General features: G+C 43.4%; 1 protein-coding gene across 3 annotated transcripts; it reads left to right on the top strand.

Annotated features, from left to right (window-relative positions):
- Window positions 1–4672: 4672 nt before the first annotated feature.
- fkbp5 (FKBP prolyl isomerase 5) lies at window positions 4673–20559 on the top strand. 3 transcript variants are annotated; one of them, XM_056273609.1, is made up of 12 exons: window positions 4674–4881; window positions 5282–5422; window positions 10027–10156; window positions 10415–10559; window positions 11249–11391; window positions 11500–11614; window positions 11837–11993; window positions 14200–14290; window positions 14761–14844; window positions 16136–16321; window positions 16650–16889; window positions 18051–20559. In XM_056273609.1, exons 3-12 carry the CDS (start codon window positions 10055–10057, stop codon window positions 18147–18149), a joined length of 1362 nt encoding a protein of 453 aa, XP_056129584.1. In that variant the 5' UTR covers window positions 4674–4881; window positions 5282–5422; window positions 10027–10054; the 3' UTR covers window positions 18150–20559. The 3 variants fall into 3 exon arrangements, with proteins under 3 accessions (XP_056129586.1, XP_056129584.1, XP_056129585.1); XM_056273611.1 differs by lacking the exon at window positions 14761–14844 and having other exon boundaries at window positions 4673–4881; XM_056273610.1 differs by lacking the exon at window positions 5282–5422.
- The last annotated feature ends 28 nt before the right edge of the window (window positions 20560–20587 follow it).

Raw genomic sequence — 20587 nt, 5'->3', positions numbered from 1 at the left:
CGCTCTGTTCAACAAATGTCGCCGCGTTGCGGCCCGCTGTCGCTCTGTTGTGAATTACTGCTGCGGTGTTGTCAAGTTATTTTTCAGTTCGTAAATGTCACCGTGATTTGTGCCTCTGGGCAACTGTAACCATCCATCATAAAATGTAATCTCGCCACGGAAAAGTCCCACAGCAAAAAAATCAGAGAAGCTGCGTTTATTCGACATTGAGCAAAACAGAGCGGCGTTGTGATGAAGAGAATTAAGAAAATCTTTATTCGCTGGGACATAAAATGTTGTAACCCGTCCCCCCTGTCCCCAAAGGATGTCCTTAGCTAGTGTGTACTGACACGGGAGGGGCTGCTGGTGGGACAGGGCCGGGGAAAAGGAGGAGAGCAAGCTTGGATGACTCCAAATATGGAGGTTGATGCATTTCCACTTCTAACTGTAAATTTTACAATAACGTTGACTCGTTTACACTCACCAATTTATCCTTTTATTAGGCTGTTTTGGCAGAGCGACAAAAGTCAAACGCTTCCAGTTACATCATAACTGCGAGCACGGTTGTGTTGCACGTTAACAAATTTGAATACAATGCTGATAAGTAAAGTCACGGCGTCGTGCTGATTGTGTTATGGCGGTGATAGCCGGGGACAGGATGCAGGAGGAGAAACAGGCTCGATCACTTCAAATCTGAGGCGGACGGAGACGCTTTGATTTTACGGTTCACAAGTCATGCTCACAAATGTCACCGTAAACAAGAAAATGTAATTTACATGTAAGCGTAGGACTTTAGTAGAGGATGCACAGACAGATAGCAGCTTGAGTGAATTATAGGCCCCTTCAGCACCGGGACTCGAACCAAGAATCCAGGACAGAACAGAAAATATATTATGAGAGAGAAATAACATGCGTTCATACTTTATTTGCCAAGTAAAAAGTCTTGGCCGGTTAACCTCAACGCTTTACAGATGCTATATAAAGGTTTTTTTTGTTACGGTTTGGCATTTCCATTCTGCTAATCTGGTTCAACATTCACATAAATCACCTCGGGGGGAACTTGGTTGCTGATGCTTCGTAAGGGGACATGACGGCGACCTCGTCGGCTAACTTATCTCTTTACATAGCAGAATAGAGGAAAAGAAGTAAAATCACACAAATCACAAAAATAAGAAAATCCAATTTATATACACTACCGTTCAAAAGTTTGGGGTCACATTGAAATGTCTATATTTTTGAAGGAAAAGCACTGTACTTTTCAATGAAGATAACTTTAAACTAGTCTTAACTTTAAAGAAATACACTCTATACATTGCTAATGTGGTAAATGACTATTCTAGCTGCAAATGTCTGGTTTTTGGTGCAATATCTACATAGGTGTACAGAGGCCCATTTCAAGCAACTATCACTCCAGTGTTCTAATGGTACAATGTGTTTGCTCATTGGCTCAGAAGGCTAATTGATGATTAGAAAACCCTTGTGCAATCATGTTCACACATCTGAAAACAGTTTAGCTCGTTACAGAAGCTACAAAACTGACCTTCCTTTGAGCAGATTGAGTTTCTGGAGCATCACATTTGTGGGGTCAATTAAACGCTCAAAATGGCCAGAAAAAGAGAACTTTCATCTGAAACTCGACAGTCTATTCTTGTTCTTAGAAATGAAGGCTATTCCATGCGAGAAATTGCTAAGAAATTGAAGATTTCCTACACCGGTGTGTACTACTCCCTTCAGAGGACAGCACAAACAGGCTCTAACCAGAGTAGAAAAAGAAGTGGGAGGCCGCGTTGCACAACTGAGCAAGAAGATAAGTACATTAGAGTCTCTAGTTTGAGAAACAGACGCCTCACAGGTCCCCAACTGGCATCTTCATTAAATAGTACCCGCAAAACAACCAGTGTCAACATCTACAGTGAAGAGGCGGCTGCGGGATTCTGGGCTTCAGGGCAGAGTGGCAAAGAAAAAGCCATATCTGAGACTGACCAATAAAAGAAAAAGATTAAGATGGGCAAAAGAACACAGACATTGGACAGAGGAAGACTGGAAAAAAGTGTTGTGGACGGATGAATCCAAGTTTGAGGTGTTTGGATCACAAAGAAGAACGTTTGTGAGACGCAGAACAAATGAAAAGATGCTGGAAGAATGCCTGACGCCATCTGTTAAGCATGGTGGAGGTAATGTGATGGTCTGGGGTTGCTTTGGTGCTGGTAAGGTGGGAGATTTGTACAGGGTAAAAGGGATTCTGAATAAGGAAGGCTATCACTCCATTTTGCAACGCCATGCCATACCCAGTGGACAGCGCTTGATTGGAGCCAATTTCATCCTACAAACGGACAATGACCCTAAACACACCTCCAAATTGTGCAAGAACTATTTAGAGCAGAAGCAGGCAGCTGGTATTCTATCGGTAATGGAGTGGCCAGCGCAGTCACCAGATCTGAACCCCATTGAGCTGTTGTGGGAGCAGCTTGACCGTATGGTACGCAAGAAGTGCCCATCCAACCAATCCAACTTGTGGGAGCTGCTTCTGGAAGCGTGGGGTGCAATTTCTCCAGATTACCTCAACAAATTAACAGCTAGAATGCCAAAGGTCTGCAATGCTGTAATTGCTGCAAATGGAGGATTCTTTGACGAAAGCAAAGTTTGATGTAAAAAAAATCTTATTTCAAATACAAATCATTATTTCTAACCTTGTCAATGTCTTGACTCTATTTTCTATTCATTTCACAACATATGGTGGTGAATAAGTGTGACTTTTCATGGAAAACACAAAATTGTTTGGGTGATCCCAAACTTTTGAACGGTAGTGTATATATATGAAATCTTTCATTACTTTCCCTGGCTCTCCCAAATGCTGCCCGGGGAGCAGCGGCTGTCCCAGACCAGGTCACATTAGCTGCATGCTCCCCTGTGCAGCCACATCAGGGCCGGGGTGCCCTCCCGTCTGGTCCCAGCACCAGCTTTACTAACGCACATCTGTAGCAAGGAATGGGCTCCCAATCTCTCCACTTTTGATTTACCCGCCCTGCACATCAAAGTGGATTGATGGGCTCTTACAAGAAATAAATACTGAATTTGAATAAATATCAGTTTTATGAAGAAGAAGAAGAAAAAAGGGAAAGTCTCGTCACAAAACAGAGCTAAAAGAGATTATATCTAGAATCAGAATCAGAATACTTCTGCCTGAATCCTTAAAGAGGCTTTGAACAGGCTACACTTGGTGTAAGAAAATCTTAAATCTCTTGTATAATTAACATAACAACATAAAATAAAATAACATACAAGTTAACACAGTACAATTATACTGTAACATAAAATAACATAATGTACAAATCAACACAATACAGTTATACTGTAATACAACACATTGGTGACAAAGCATGTCCCTCTGACTAGCTCATTGCCCATGTCCCAGTGTGAGAGTGCTCTGCAATGACTGTGGCATGAATGGGTTAAAAAAAAAAGAAAAGAAGAAGAAGCAGACAGAACTATTCATGACCTTTCTTGGCGGTCGTCTTCCAGTAATTCCACAATTTCCACTTTGGACAAATTGCTGGCCACCCATCTTTCCACTGAGAGTGGCATTTCCTATGTAACCGGAGGGCAGCGTTTCCCATGATGATGCTAAAACATGTCATTGAGTACTTTTTTCTTTTTCTTTTTTTCTTTTTTAGCTTGTATTCAAATCTAATAAACGATGAAAGAGAAAAGTTGAATGATATAGATTAGTGGTTCTCAACCAGCTCCCCTGTTTTTCTGTTGTGTCAGATAAATTAATTAAATCCCCCCCTATTATTCCAGGTCCAAACACCTCCCAGATTAGATGGCTGCAAACACCTGACACAACAGGTGAACGTAATGCAGTAAGCTGACCCAACACATAACCAGCTCTTTGTTACGATTTGGCAGTCGTGGTTATTTAATTAACCGCTCCTAACGCAATGGGACCCGGGCTTCCCATCTAAACCAGTCGTTATGAAACCTGCGTTATCATACCTCGATACCGTTAGACGCCAGCCTATGCAACGCAGGCCTGGGCGGTCCGGTCCAGATGGCGCAGTTATCATCAGGCCTTAATTCTCTGAACCTTGTATATATACAGCAATGTTGATGAAGTGTTGATGTGAGCCGTGCTGCGGTACAGGCTGTTCCCTGTCCGGCAGGGAACGGGTTACAGGGTCAGGGTGTCTGTGTGGGAACACAGTGTACTCACAGTGTACTCATCAGCGCAGCTACAGTACAGCCGGAACATTGTGTTACTTTGTGGCCACTTTCCAAAGACCTGCCCTTCGTTTTACACCGAACGCCCCTCCCACTGCCGTGTCCCCGCCCCCTTCTCCGGGCTCACTTCACTTCTCCACTCCAAGCCGGCGACTACTCGAGCGTGCTCGTCGTCACCGTGGAGTCGAACAAGAAGGGCGAAGAAGAACGCTTTTAGTACCGTGGCATGCGCGCGGAGAAGACGACGAAGAAGAAGAAGCAGCCGAACCACGGGAGGAACATTTGGTACCGTGTTGTGTGCGCGCGCGCGTGTGTGTGTGTGTGTGAGAGAGAGAGAGAGAGAGAGAGAGAGAGAGAGAGAGAGAGAGAGAGAGAGAGAGAGAGAGAGAGAGAGAGAGAGAGAGAGAGAGAGAGAGAGAGAGAGAGAGAGAGAGAGAGAGAGAGAGAGAGAGAGAGAGAGAGAGAGAGAGAGAGAGAGAGAGAGAGAGAGAGAGAGAGAGAGAGAGAGAGAGAGAGAGAGAGAGAGAGAGAGAGAGAGAGAGAGCGGACTTGAATGAAGCGGATTCACAGAGGCGGCTGAAAAACAACCTTACCGGCTGGCATTTCGTCGTATCGCCGTATCGTTGTCAGGGAGAATACAAGAGAGGAAGAAAGAAAAAACAACCCGTAGAAAAGAAGATAGTAAGTCTTTGTTTTATTTCTTTTCTCTCCACCGCTTGCGACACACACACACACACTTCCAGTGAATAGTAAAGCCGTGAACCGTTAAGGGAATTTGACGTCTTTCAGTGACAGCCCGTTTTGGCCAAGTCGTGCTGGCTCACAACTTGGCCAAAAAAGCGGTGTCAATGGGGGGACGCGTTTATGAATGGCACCATGATTAATGATGATTTTGCATCACTGCAATGTACTGGGGGGTGGGGGGGTGGGGTGGGGGAGGTCACAGGTTGTAACCATGCAGTCCCCTCTGGTCAATACGGGCTTACGTCTCTCTCTCTCTCTCTCTCTCTCTCTCTCTCTCTCTCTCTCTCTCTCTCTCTCTCTCTCTCTCTCTCTCTCTCTCTCTCTCTCACTAACGCAGACGTACTTGGTACAGGAACTTATTACTGTCTCTCACTGGACCCAGGGGAGAGTGGGACTAGCCTGTGTAGCCCCGTCCATCCTGCATGTCAGTCGATGCAGTCTCTCTGAACGCTCTTTCCAGGAGTTGTGCACATTCCAGGTTAGTCTGTCTGCAGGCTGGCGCACTGCACTTATTCATTCAACACCCACGACTGAGCCAGGTAGACGTCAGCTTTGTCTGCATGTCAGTGGGTCGCCATCCAGCCTCTGAAACCATTGGAAGTTATCTGGGTGTTGATTTCCTCCATTGGTAGAGAGCTACCTGGACAGATTTGCCCACAGTTAGATCTGTCTGTATGATTGATCGGCGTGTGGAGGAGATGTTAATTTAAGACAAAACTGCCTTGGCACGATTAAAAATACCTTAAAATGTCATGAAGCTTAAGCTCATGAATTCAGTCAGGTCCATGGATTCAAGCAGACAACCTGTACTGTCACCTCATGTCATTTTTTTTTTTGATTTCACATGCAAAGTCATTATGCTGTAATACAAATGAGGCTTTCGGCACAGTACCACCTTATATTAGTAGATCTGTTTTTGTGAGAAGTATCAAACGGTTCCAGTTATTGTCTATTTTACTGTTTGTTTGTCATTTTTGATTGGAGTAATGGTCTGCATCTGCAGCGTGATTATGAGCTTTGAGATTCGTACGACACCGTGTTTTCATTGTAGCTGTGGTTAACTGTTTCGTTGGTATCAGCTCCTTATGACTGACAAGATAAGGGTTTCGAATCATGCTATTTTGTATACACTACAACGTCATTATATTGTAGTTGTTAATCTCATTCCATTTAAACACGTGAAAAACACATTTTTCTTAAATGAGGTATCATTTGTTTTGAAGGCATGATTAATTTGAATGATTTGTACTGGCTTATTTCCAATGATAAGAGATGCTGAGATGTGACTGAGTGGATTTCAGATTGTTTAATACCACCGGGCTGTTCCAGACTACTCCGAATAGAAGGAACATTATGTTCACACACAAGCACACAAGCTTACAAGCAAGCAAGCACACACACACACACACACGCACGCACACGTGCATGTACACACAAGCATACACTCAAACACACCCAGACATATGCGTACAAATTAGATTTATGACACACAACGTAGTCACGTTGAAAGTGAGGTCCATATGTTTTCACAGAAAGAACAAAATGTCATGCAGAAAAGCAAATGTTTTGAGCAACGAACAGTCTTGTCTGTTATCCTGTCTTCATGCAGAGTGACTGGGCATGAGAGAATAAGAGCTAACAGTCCGGGTATTGGCAGTACATCTCTAAGTGGCCATAGAGTAGGCTGTCTAGTTTCGGATGATTTCACAAACGATAGCGTTACTGTATTCGTGTATATTACATACGTAGAACATTTAGCAAAAGCCTCCCCTTTCGACCGAGGGCGTGCATTTTCTGTCAGCTCTAACTGATCGATTTCATCATTTTCTGTCTTTTTTGGTCTTTTCTAAAACTGGATGATTTTGTGTGCTTTGGATTTATATATATATATATATATATATTTGTCTACCACCCTATGTGCCACAGCGGCGAAAAACAAGGACGTCTAAGTTGAGGATCTGTGAACAGATAGCCCTTTCTGTCCCCTCGCTATCTGTATTCCCTTGAGCAAGGCTTCATCTATTCCGGTGGAGCGGCTCAGCTATACAGCGCAGGGCCGGCAAACTGAGTGTTTGTGTTTTGTACTGAATGTGCAGTCGCTCTTTTTTTTTTTTTCTGTCCATACCCTCCCTAAGCCATCGCCATAAATAAGAACGTGTTCCTAGCCGACGTGCCAGATTAAATAAGCCATTTTCAAAATACCACATGGTTCTGTAGAGTAAAGGATGTTGCAGAAGTATGTTCCTGGCTATTTTTATCTATCTGTGTGTGTTATTAGACAACGGCGTTCCAACAGCACAACGCAAAATGAGGAAATGTGGCGATGTATGTATGTTTTATTTTGTCAATGAATATAAAGCGATTTACTCATGATCACAGTGAGGGAGAGAGAGCTTGCTGCCCTTACACTCAAAAAAGTAAGTAAAGCAGGAGTTCGTCGACCTTCATTGAACTTTGGCGACGTTGTAATTGTATATTCCTGCCACTCTGTTTCCTCGACCAACACTTTTGCTGGGTGACATTTTAACTATGGAGCAATTACTTTTTTTAAGTTACCGTCTTTATAACGATAGCCGTACAGTGTTGTGCTTTTAAAACAAAACCCTCCAAATGCTGGAGTTGCTGTGGAGCCATGACGGGAACTCTGTTTTCGGTTGAAAAGTTTCCTTTTTACTTGCAAAATGATTACCTCTGCTTTCAATGCTATTGTTGTATTCTGAGGATTTGTCCACTGGCCACAAGCCCCACGTCGTGGTGGCTAGACGTGGTTTTTGGGAGTTATTGCTCTCTGAGAGTGCCTCCGTCCCAGCTCGCCAAGAACATTTGTGTACTGTGGCCCGTGTGTTCCCAGAAGACACACAGAATTGGGTAGAATTGCAAACGGAACAGATTGTTGGTGGGAAGACGGTCATTAGTTTCATCAGATCACTTTGTCAGATGTGAACGCTGAAGATGAACGGTATCATATCGCCCCTGCTGGCTTTTTACTATCACCTTGGCGAGGCCTTATTGAGGGAGATCCCAGACCTGACCTGAAGTTGTCCCTTAAAGTAAAGAACATATTTTTTTTTATCATTTGCTAAGATTTAATATTAATCAGGACCAGGATCAGGATCATGTTTATTGGCCATGTAGGTTTGCACAAACATGGAATTTGACTCCGGTTTCGTGGCTCTCTCAGTTTACTTAACAAAGAACAACACTACAACACAGCAATCTTTAGATATACACACAAGGATTGACTTACACAGGCAAATAAGAGGTGATAAAGAGCAATGGTGCAGAGAATATATCAGGGATGCTGAAATAAAATGTGTGTATGTATGTAATGTATTACTTATTACTCCATGTGATGAGTAATTCATTACTATACACCCTTATTACTTTTCTATTACTTTGTTCGATTGCTTTGCTTCTGTCTGAAGGATCAGATACTCCTAAAATTGTGGTTGTCCACCTTTCTCATCGTCCTCAGTTCAACAGAGTCAAAAAAGTGGGGATTATTCCTCCAAGAGATTGTCAAATGGTCTTATGTATATGTATATATACATTTTTTTAATTACCTATATGCAATTAGGATAGCTGTAGGCATGGCTGCAGAAATCAGAAAAGAAAGACGGGGAAATCGAAGTGTGCTTGTGTTGACTTTTGACACCTCATATTGTACACAGCTATCAGTGTCCTCCCAGTGACCTCCGCAGCATGTGAATGACTCATGCTCTCCATTACTTCAGGGAATAATGCTTATCATGAAACACACTGAGTGAAACACAACAGCACTACTAGCTGGGAGCTGAAGCTACCAAAACCCTACCGTCTCAACTGCTGCCAATAGATGGCAATAAGTGAATAGGGTCTGGCACCGTTTAGCAGATTGGTTTTTCACTTTCCCCCAGAACGAAATAGTGATGATCATTGCTACCAGATTGCATGTGCATAACCATGCTGCACACAACCATGATGAGTGACATGAAAGCACACTGAGCTGAGCAGATTGGATGCATCGCTGGGATGCAGAAAGTAACGTCTTGTACCCTGTGCAGAAAACTGCCGTGCTTTACTTTCTAATGCTTTTCCTCACAAGGAGTGATGAGGCCGAGATGAGACATGTTAAAAGTGATTTGCAGCAATGGCAGAGAGAAGTTCTTATGAAAAGTTATTAAAAGTTAGACATTTTGGTTGATTTGGTTTTTTTTTTAAAAGGCATTTCCATGCATATCAAAATTGAGAATTGCCTAAAAGATTGTTCAAAAATGTAATTATATTCAAAAGGGGCATCATGGGGGATTGCTGGTTCAAATCCCCGTGTTACCCCCGGCTTGGTCGGGTTTCCCTACAGACACAACTGTCCGTGTCTGTGGGTGGTAAGCCGGATGTGGGTATGTGTCCTGGTCGCTGCACTAGCGCCTCCTCTGGTCTGTCAGGGCGCCTGTTCGGGGAGGGGGACTGGGGGGAATAGCGTGACCCTCCCACCCGGTGAAACTCCTCACTGTCAGGTGAAAGGGAGCGGCTGGCGACTCCTCATGTATCGGAGGAGGCATGTGGTAGTCTGCAGCCCTCCCCAGATCGGCAGAGGGGGTGGAGCAGAGACCAGGACGGCTCAGAAAAATAGGGTAATTGGCTGGGTACAATTGGGAGGGGAAAAAATCCAAAAAAATCCACAAAAAAAATTCAAAAGAGTAATAACTGAAGTAGAATAATTGCAGAATACTAAAAAGTGGCTATTCTTCACAACAAATGTGTGCGACGTTTGCAAATGCCTCACAAAATTCTGATCTTTTTATCCCTCACATCAACGCAGCATTATTTAACGGTGTTACACGGCTACAAAGTCACGGGAAAATACATTGTGCTATTTTTGGTGTAATTGTTATTAACGTTATGATATCAGTATTCAAATATTGAGGGAAGAAATTCACAAGCATTTCTAAACCCGATGCTATCAAGTGGCGCTATTGTGTGGTGTTGTTGTGCAGTCAGTATACAGTATGTCAATGTAAACGCAGTGGCGGTAATTCGTGTGCATACGTGGGGGATATTTAGAGGAAAATACTAAGCGTGTGCGTTTTTCTGTGTTTACAGTAACAGCGTGTGATGTTCAGATGCAGAGATGACCACTAATAAAGACCTCTTGATGGACGGCCAGTCCGCCGCCGTGTTTAGTGCAAAAGGCGTTGACATAACTCCCAATAAAGACAGAGGCGTGCTCAAGGTATTACTTTTTTGTCTTTCTTTATGAGTGTGTTGAAGATGTAGGGCTTAACTTCTTCCCTGACTTCATTATGTCGATCGAGTATGATTATCCTGTACACACTTAAGCATGTGCTTAGCTGCACAAAGCGGAGTCTTTTGTTTCCATCACTTCCTCCTGTTTAGTCTGCTGTGCCTACATCCAGACCTTCCCCCTCTTTGCTCTGTAAAAGACATTTGGATTGTTTCTCACGCTGGCCGGTGACCTCTGGCTCCTCAGATCGTGAAACGTCAGGGTGTCGATGGAGCGAGGCCGATTATTGGGGACAGAGTGACCATCCGCTACACCGGCAAGCTGCTCAACGGGAAGAAGTTTGACTGCAGTGTGGAACGCAAGGAGTCCTTTTACTTCAATGTTGGAAATAGTAGGTTTCTGGCCTTGCCCTGCAGGAGCTAACATCCGTGCCACCGTCACCTTTGTATCATCCCGTGTAATGACAGTCATATCTTTTATGAGTTTATGATGTGGGCTTAGGGCGGCACGATGGCGCAGTGGTTAGCACGGTCGCCTCACAGCAAGACGGTCCTGGGTTCGAGCCCCGAGGTAGTCCAACCTTGGGGGTCGTCCCGGGTCATCCTCTGTGTGGAGTTTGCATGATCTCCCCGTGTCTGCGTGAGTTTCCTCCGGGGGCTCCGGTTTCCTCCCACAGTCCAAAGACATGTAGGTCAGGTGAATAGGCTGTACTATTTTGTCCCTAGGTGTGTGTTTGTGTGTGCGTGTGTGTGTGTGTGTGTATGTGTGTGTGTGTGTGTAGATATATATATATATATATCTACACACACACACACACACACACACACACACACACACACACACACACATACATACATATATATACACACACACACACATATATATATATTATATGTTGGCCCTGTGTGATGGCCTGGCGGCTTGTCCAGGCTGTCTCCCCGCCTGCCACCCAATGACTACTGGGATAGGCTCCAGCATCCCCGCGACCCTGAGAGCAGGATAAGCGGTTCAGATAAAGGATGGATGGATGATTTTGGCTTCACGATTTTTTTCCCAAATTGTCATCCCTGAACTTTACAGGACAGGTCATCAAAGTGTGGGATATAAGTGTGCTGTCTATGCAGAAAGGAGAGGTGTGCACCATACTATGTAAACCAGAGTATGCCTATGGGTCTACTGGGAACCCGCCCAAAATTCCTCCAAACTCAACACTACTGTTTGAGGTAGGTGTATCCCCGCACCGCCTTCGATTTTGCTGTGAAATAAATCTGCATCCTTACCAAAGAGGATAAGCTGACTGTCGGGGAACATTTGACCTGTGATGTCTGCAGGTGGAGCTGCTCAGCTTCAGAGGAGAGCCGCTAACAGAGGACTGCGGCATTATACGGAGGATCAAGGTCAAAGGGGACGGGTATACTAATCCCAATGATGGAGCAACTGTTGACGGTAAGTCTCTTCTTTGTTTAAGGGTTTGTAACAGTTATAGAGGGTGCCTGAATATTTCCATGATAGCAGTTTTACTTTTGGAAGCGTTTGTAGCGGCGTGAAGGATGGCGTGCGGTATTGCAGCGGCTCTTGAATTTGCACGCTGTCTTGAGTTCTGAGCGCCAACTTCAGTTTTCCGCTCGTGTGTTACGCTAGTTTAGATTTGTGCCTCGTGTCTTGCAGTGCACCTGGAGGGTAGCTGCAGGGGTCGGCTGTTTGACTCCAGGGATGTCCGCTTCGTTGTAGGCGAGGGGGAAGATAAGGGTGTTCCTCTGGGAGTCGACCGGGCCATGGAGAAGATGCAGAAAGGAGAGTGCTGCGTACTTGACTTAAAACCCAAGTAAGTTGGTTAACAGCTCGAAATGTGATCCGTCGATTTCTGAGACGGTGCCATGCAAAGTCCTCCTACCTGCGGCGTTCCTCATTCAGTTCTTCACTTCACGGATGGTTCAACTTGTAATCCTAAATGACAGAGCTGCATTCAAACTAAACAACTTTTCCTTTATCCCCTTCCCTTGCCTAAAGGTGCACAAAGTATTTTGAAACACATCAGGATTTCATTCCAAAAATTCATCAGGTTTAATATACAAGGACCTACAAGAGTCTGCAACCCATTAAAAACATACATTTTCTACCTCTACTGCTTCCCAGTCAATCCATACTGTACCATGTGTGAGTATTAGAGTACACAGTAGAGGGTTGTACCCAGCCCCTCTAATTAAGTTATAGTACAGTTAAGATAATGGTTGGATTTATTGCTTAATGTAGAAATGACTTTAAAGCCGTTTTTAAACCTGTCAGTAGCACCAGTACAATGAAAATGGCTAGAGACATTTAAAAATAGCACGAGGTAAAATGAATTCCTGTGGGGCTTTTTATTTGCATGATTCGCCCGCCATCCAACAGCCTCGATACTTAATGTGTTAATCATATCATCTTTATTAATGCCATTCATTTACAAACTAAAATATTCACTTCTGAGCTCTTGACCCTGCAGCGCTTCATAAAATATATTTCCAAACACAAATTTTAAGCCTATCAGCTGGAAATGTGCTGGCAGCATTTTCTTTCTTTCTGTCTTTCTTTCTTCCTTCCTTTCTTTCTTCCTTCCTTTCTTTCTTCCTTTCTGTTTTTCTGTTTTTCTTTCTGTTTTTCTGTTTTTCTTTCTGTTTTTCTTTCTTTCTTTCTTTCTTTCTTTCTTTCTTTCTTTCTTTCTTTCTTTCTTTCTTTCCACCGATTGACTGAAGCAGGGTCATTGCTAAACCAGTCAGTTCTGAGCTCTTGACCCTGCAGCGCTTCATAAAATATATTTCCAAACACAAATTATAAGCCTATCAGCTGGAAATGTGCTGGCAGCATTCTTCCTTCCTTTCTTTCTTTCAGTTTTCTTTCTGTTTTTCTTTCTTTCTGTTTTTCTTTCTTTCTTTCTTTCTTTCTTTCTTTCTTTCTTTCTTTCTTTCTTTCTTTCTTTCTTCCCATCGACTGATTGATGAAGCAGGGTCATCGCTAAACCAGTCACTTCTGAGCTCTTGACCCTGCAGCGCTTCATAAAATATATTTCCAAGCACAAATTATAAGCCTATCAGCTGGAAATATGCTGGTAGCGTTTTCTTTCTTTATTTCTTTCGTTCTTGCTTTTCTTGCTTTCTTCCTTTCTTTCTTTTGTTTTTTTTCCTTCATTCTTGCTTTTCTTTCTTTCTTTTTCTGTGTTTTTCTTTCTTTCTTTCTTTCTTTCTTTCTTTCTTTCTTTCTTTCTTTCTTTCTTTCTTTCTTTCTTTCTTTCTTTCTTCCATCGATTGACTGAAGCAGGGTCATCGCTAAACCAGTCAGTTCTGAGCTCTTGACCCTGCAGCGCTTCATAAAATATATTTCCAAGCACAAATTATAAGCCTATCAGCTGGAAATAAGCTGGTAGTGTTTTCTTTCGTTCGTTCGTTCGTTCGTTCGTTCGTTCGTTCGTTCGTTCGTTCGTTCGTTCGTTCGTTCGTTCGTTCGTTCGTTCGTTCGTTCGTTCGTTCGTTCGTTCGTTCTTTCTTTCTTTCTTTCTTTCTTTCTTTCTTTCTTTCTTTCTTTCTTTCTTTCTTTCTTTCTTTCTTTCTTTCTTTCTTTCTTTCTTTCTTTCTTTCTTTCTTTCTTTCTTTTTCTGTCTTTCTTTCCATCGACTGATTGATGAAGCAGGGTCATCGCTAAACCAGTCAGTTGTCTGTAATATCCTCAAATTAAATTTCTAATAATATCGTTCAATAAATGAATCTTTTAGACAAGGGAATGCAAGGACTTATGCAATCTGGCAATTTAGCGTAGCTATTTCAGCACAATGGACAAGTGTTTGTGGGAAATGTGATGTTATAAACAGTTGCCCAGATGGGATGTCCCCCGACTGTCCATCAGAAAGGCTTTTGGTCACATAGCTAGCTGACCTCCACGGTTAATTTGATAACTTTTGTTGGAGACTAGGAGCGTTGGCTGTTTCCTCTTGATATCTTCTGAGCTCAACTGCTTTGTCAGTTGATTCATGCTCAGTCACACATGTTGTGTTTTTGTAGGTATGCTTTTGGAAACGAGGGTAAACCAGAACACAAGATTGGACCAAATGAAGAAGTTATATATGAGGTTACCCTGAAAGACTTTCAGAAGGTATGCTTTTACCTTGAGTACACTGTAGGAATAAGCAAGTCAGATGATGAATAAGTTCTGGTTATCACTAGCTCAATTAATTTATTTTGGTACCATTGTCAGTCCAATTTAAAAGGTATTAATTTTTTCATTTGTTTGGCTTGATTTGCCTTTTAAATTGTAAGTAAATTATGTGGGTAGATGAAACGAAACTGCACTAAAAACATATCTATTTCTCCTGGGGCAAATTTATGGTGAAAACCAATGAACACCAATTTCTATTAAATTTCTATTAAACATTGAAATTTGTGGCCCTGTGATGGCCTGGCGGCCTGTCCAGGGTGTCTCACCGCCTGCTGCCCAATGACTGCTGGGATAGGCTCCAACATCCCCTCCACCCTGAGAGCAGGATAAGTGGTTAAGATAATGGATGGATGGATGGATGGATGGATCGAAATTTCTCTGATGCTAACTGAAGTTTTTTTTTTAAGGCCAAGGAATTCTGGGAAATGGACTTGAATGAGAAACTGGATTTGGCTGCTTCCATTAAGCACAAAGGGAATCAATATTTCAAGGTACATTTGGCATGTTTTTTTCCAAAGAACAATGCTCAAAAATACTATATACAGACGGGAAAAGGAAAAACCAACATAGCGTGTCTTAGTATATAAGGTGTTGGGCCACCACGAGCCTCCAGAACAGCTTCAGTGCTCCTTGTCACAGATTCTACAAGTCTCAGATCTCTACTGGAGGGACGGACACCATTCTTCCAAAAGATGTTCCCTCATTTGCTGTTTTGATGGTGGTGGTGGAGAGCGCTGTCTAATCCAAAACCTCCCAAAGGTGTTCAGTTGGGTTGAGAGCTGGTGACTGTGAAGGCCATAGCATGTGATTTACATCATTTTCATCTTCATCAAACCATCCAGTGACCCCTTGTGCCCTGTGGATGGCGACATTGTCATCCTGGAAGAGACCACTCCCATCAGGATAGAAATGTCTCATCATAGGATAAAGGCGATCACTCAGAATAACTTTCTATTGAGTTGCAGTGACCTTTCCCTCTAAGGGGACAAGTGGACCCAAACCATACTGGGAAAAAGCCCCCCACAGCACAACAGAGGCCCCCGGACCCCCTCACTGTAGGGAGAAGAGTCTTTGTTTGTCTTACAGCTGCACACTGAACACTCACACACATGCAGGGAGTGATGGCTGAAGAAATGTTCCTTCTGCATTTTTTTCCATCCTGCTGTCCTTCCTCCAGGGGCAGCCAGGAGCAGCGGGCAGCCTTTTCCTTCAGCGCCTGGAGACCAGTTCCAGATGGATATATCCATGTCATGGTCAGGGACATGACGGGAGAGTGTTCTGCATGCTTTTTAGTGGAGGTCTTTTTTTGATGTTGGAGGAAACCCACCTAAGCACTGGAAGAACATGCAAATCGCACACCGACAGGCCCGGGGAGAACATGCAAACTCCCCCAGTGCAAACCCCCAGCCGGGAATTGAACCCAAGGGGTCAAGCATTCAGATTTTTCCTTAAATTTGTCACCCGTCTGTATATATATATATATATATATATATATATAGTGTTTAAAGCTCTTCTTCTGGGTGTTTATCTAGACAGTAGGTGTTTATTTGCTTGTAACACACATTATATCACAGAGTAAACACAACTAAACAATAACACATTAAAAAGTAACAAGAACTTATGTTGTTTTTTTTTCTTCAAAAATGTACTGATATCTTGTGATGTGTGGCCAGAAGAACACAGGTTTGGTTTCCAGTCCGCTCCTTGATTCATCCCAGCCACATGTTTTATGACACGTTATAGATATATCTTGAAGTGATCGCCATTGTGTTTGTTCACCAGGCAGGGCGGTTTCAGCAGGCAGTCATCCAGTATCAACGCATTGTTTCCTGGCTGGAGATGGAGTGCGGGGCCGGGAGAGAGCAACAGAGGAAGGTCCAGGAATTTCTGTTGATGTCTCAGCTCAATCTAGCGTTGTGTTTCCTGCGACTCAAGGAGTTTTCACATGCGGTAGAAAACTGCAACAAGGTCAGTTGCGTAAATGTGAGATGAACTTACCCGTGAATTCACACACTGAGATGCGGGGTTGTTGAGCGAGAAACCTACAATCTGTGCGTTTGCACTTTGACTATTTCTCAACAAGTCAGCTGAAGGTGGTTTTATTGAGGTTCTTTATTTTACATGTTAAAGACATTTTGTTGAGGAAGATGTTCTCAGGAATCGAAAATTCATGTCTAATAATAACACACTGAACACAAACACACAGATGTACGCTTGTCATGCTTGTGCCAAACCTGTGGCTGAATGGCTCTTTAACCAGTGTGTTTGTGGTTTTGTGTGGGTGTGTGTGTGTCAGGTGATTGAGCTTGATGGAAAAAACGAGAAGGCCCTGTACCGTCGCGGCGAAGCCAGACTCCTTCGGAACGAGTTCAGCCTGGCCATGGCGGACTTTCGGCAAGTGCTGCAGGTCAATTCCTCGAATCGGGCAGCTCGGGCACAGATTTCCACCTGCCAGCGCAAGATCAGGGAACACGATGAACAGGACAAGAGGATCTACGCCAACATGTTCCAGAAATTCGCAGAACACGACGCCAAGGTCTGAAAATACCCCTTTTGTCCAACAGCCCTGTCCTGGATAACAAGGATATCTGACACTCGTGTAAAACATTCTACTACCCTGCAGGTCAAATTTTGATTCAGACTCGTTTTGCTTCAATAATCTCTGTTCGTGTTGTCAAACTACACTGCGTTGGGGTGGTCATTGTTTGAATTCATCATATGAATCCATATGACCCTTGATAAAAGTATTATCTTACTACCTAATTCAGATTTGTTGTTGTGGACCTGCTGTTTTTTATTAAACACAGTAAGCATGTGGTTTCATTTTTTAGTCCTCCTGCTCATAATCTGTTTATGAAGAGATCGGGGATTCATTCATGCTGTTGTGCACTTTCTTGTTTACTCATATTCAGTTATTTAACCATCGCAAAAACTCAAGCGACATGTCAATATAAGTGATAATACAACAGTAGATTTTATGCATGTGACAGATGTAGCATTTTATTTAATATGACTTCATTTGTAAGGAGTTCTCAGATGTACGGAGGCGGCGTGCTCTGGGAAGAGGGACATTTTCTCTGATGGCCGACAAATTTGATGCAACATAAACACAACATAACACGAGTTTCTGTAGCCAATCTTACACCTGATGACTCACCTGTAATTAAGCAACAGAAAATCATTTAAAGTGCAATTCTTCGAATCTGAGGTTTTTGGGGACGGCCGGGTGGCGTGGCGGTCTATTCCGTTGCCTACCAACACGGGGATCGCCGGTTCGAATCCCCGTGTTACCTCCGGCTTGGTCGGGCGTCCCTATAGACACAGTTGGCGGGTGGGAAGCCGGATGTGGGTGTGTGTCCTGGTCGCTGCACTAGCGCCTCCTCTGGTCGGTCGGGGCGCCTGTTCGGGGGGAGGGGGAACTCGGGGGGTGGGGGGGGGTGGACAGTGTGATCCTCTCACGTGCTACGTCCTCCTGGTGAGACTCCTCACTGTCAGGTGAAAAGAGGGGGCTGGCGACTCCACATGTATTGGAGGAGAAGGGTGGTAGTCTGCAGCCTTCCCCAGTTCGGCAGAGGGGGTGGAGCAGCGACTGGGACGGCTCAGAAGAGTGGAGTAATTGGCCGGATACAACTGGGGAGAAAAAGGGAAAAAAATGTTGAGCTTTTTTGTGATCATCTCAATTACTTTTCCCTCACAGGCTGGGAAGAACAAGCGACGGAAGGATGAAAGTGTGAAGAGTGATGAAAACAGCAAAGTGGGCAACAAACGGCGGCGGAGGAGTCAGGACTGTCCGTGATGGCAACGAACACCGACGGGGAAAGGAAAGGCCGGCCTCCTTTCGCTTCCAGTAGAGAGGGAGAGCCGAGCGGTGGAGGTGGGAACGGAGTCGGTCAAAGTCGCTCCAATCTGGACCTCTTGGTCCCAGAACTCATCTCACCCTTCCTGCAAATGACGCGGGGTGTGAGTAAGACAATTTGCAAGCCAAACAGCATTTCTGCTGCCCCCAGACTGTACAATCACCATGATGTACCTCCAAATGCAGTCAGTGCTGCACAATAAGCGGACTGCGTGAAAGACAATGAATCCCAATACACAACGGTAAACTCTGAAATATATGTGTGATCAGTTTTGGCCGCTTATTTGTAAACTAAGTTTACTTATTTAATAACTTAAAAAAAAGAAGATGCAATTTGATTGCCTCTTTGGCTGCTATTCAGAGTTGATATGGAGTCTTCATAGTGTGTATTTTATTCTGTACCTGCACGCATTTATATTCATATTTCGATCTGGTCATCGGTGCTTAACTGCTCGCATCTGTTGGGTTCGAACAAAACGGAGACGAGTCCGGGGATGTTCGAGACTCCACTATTTTGAGAATCCCCCCCCCCCCCCCCCACACACACACACTTTATTGTTGATGTGCAATATCTCATCCGGATGAAAAGTGCAGTAACTTTGTTGTCTTTTGAATTATAAAACATGGCCGGATCTACTCCTCCGATATAAAATGTTGCTCAGAAGCGGATTCAGACTGTCCACGAGCGGCGGCGAGGTAGCAGAACACAGCCAAGAGAATCTAAAAAAACAAAACAAGAAGATGAAGCACAATTTTGTAAAACTGTAAGACGGTGTCTACTTCTGGCTACTCTTGACCACTTTCAGTGAGTGAGTTTGCCTTGTTGTTTGTCATTCAAAATGTTCATTTCCATATTTAGACCATAACGTGCAGACAAGAAAAAGCAGTTATGTTTAGCAGTTGTAAAGACAATCATTTAATCTAAATATTTAACCTGTTTTTGTTTTTTTCCTACGATGATGTAAACCGTGGTTATGTATTAGAATTATTTAATAACTTTAAATATTTTGTAATGAACCAGGATGGTAGGTCAGCCTATTTTGCACTTACAATTTAAATAATACAAATACACTTTTGTGGTAACCCTCTATGCTATCATGTTAAGGGAAATAATGGTGTTGGCGGTTGATGCTGGAGAAGGGATACTGGTAACACTTTATTTTAGGAGTCAGGAAATTACTAGTAATAAGGTGGTAATAATCACGTAATTTCTTAGAAATAAGGTTGAAATTACCTTGTAATTTCCTATACAGCTAACCCTAACCCAAATTACAAGGTAATTCCAACCTTATTTCTAAGAAATTATGTGATAATTACCTTATGACCCCCTAAAATAAAGTGTAACCAGGATGCTTATATATCCTCATAGATGCACACCTGCACTGCAAAGGTGTGAATTTGAACGACCCCCCCACCCCCACGCATTTAATGGTGTCTCTGGAAGAACCTACAGACCTACACGTATAGGTCGGCCAACTCTGAATAGGAGCCTTAGATTTTGTAAATCATGCAGCTCTCAACCCGTCTAATACAGGAAAGCGACGCAGCACTATTGAAAAGCAGCCGCCGAGGTGACGGCGGCCTCGAACCACGCAGCCTAGGGCGTCCCCGCCGGGCAGCAGAAGGACCCCACACCTGCGTAATCCTACCTTTGTATCCTAAAGGGCAGGTGTTCCTGTACTGACTCATCTTGCATGCGACTACGACTCTTCTGTATGCGCCAGCGTGAGGCGTCGAGCAATCACAGCGACTCCTAGTAAAGCTTCAGATATGAATCATCAAAACCACAGTCCTCTCCGAGTCTATTCCGCAGTCTTTGCATTTTCCTCTGCATTATTTTTTGAAATTATGGTTTTGTGATCCACTAGGCTGTTTTGACAGTTGTGTAGTTCTGTTTGCCTTAGTACATACAAGTGACTCATTTCAGCCATTGAATTACTTTCACCATGCGTGGGTGTTAGATTGTGGACAGAAAAGAAAGAAAGAAAGAAAAAAACAAAAAAAGCACTTTGGCTAAGATTGTAAAACCACCGCTGTTGTCTTTTTCATGGAAAGGACATGGAATCAGGCCGGCGTGAGATCTTGGCTATAAACCGCAAATGTTTGCTCAACATTGGCTGGTTCATAATCAAAACCTTTGGTGTCTTAAAAGTTTGTGTAAAAAGACTTGTACTGTACTTGGAAGAAGAAAAAAAACAAACATCAACCCTGTGTGTGTGTGTGTGTGGGTTAATATTTTTGTCAAGGAACTTTGTCGGGAATTGAAACCCTGTGTGACTTTTTGAAGAGATGATGGCAGTGTGTTATATAAGTTCTGTGGGCTATAAACATGCTGACATTTTGTACAATATTACAACGTGCTACGTTTTTATTATCAG

This window comes from Lampris incognitus, chromosome 2 (genome assembly GCF_029633865.1).
Source record: "Lampris incognitus isolate fLamInc1 chromosome 2, fLamInc1.hap2, whole genome shotgun sequence".
NCBI classification, from domain to species: Eukaryota; Metazoa; Chordata; class Actinopteri; order Lampriformes; family Lampridae; genus Lampris; species Lampris incognitus.
The sequence above is the reverse complement of the archived record's forward strand: the minus strand, read 5'-3'. Positions and strand labels throughout refer to the sequence as shown.

Coding starts and splice junctions, on each gene's coding strand:
- fkbp5 (XM_056273610.1), top strand. CDS start 10,055: ATGACCACTAATAAAGACCTCTTGATGGACGGCCAGTCCGCCGCCGTG. Junction 16,322..16,649: donor CGGTAGAAAACTGCAACAAG/GTCAGTTGCGTA, acceptor TGTGTGTGTCAG/GTGATTGAGCTTGATGGAAA. Junction 16,890..18,050: donor TCGCAGAACACGACGCCAAG/GTCTGAAAATAC, acceptor TTTCCCTCACAG/GCTGGGAAGAACAAGCGACG.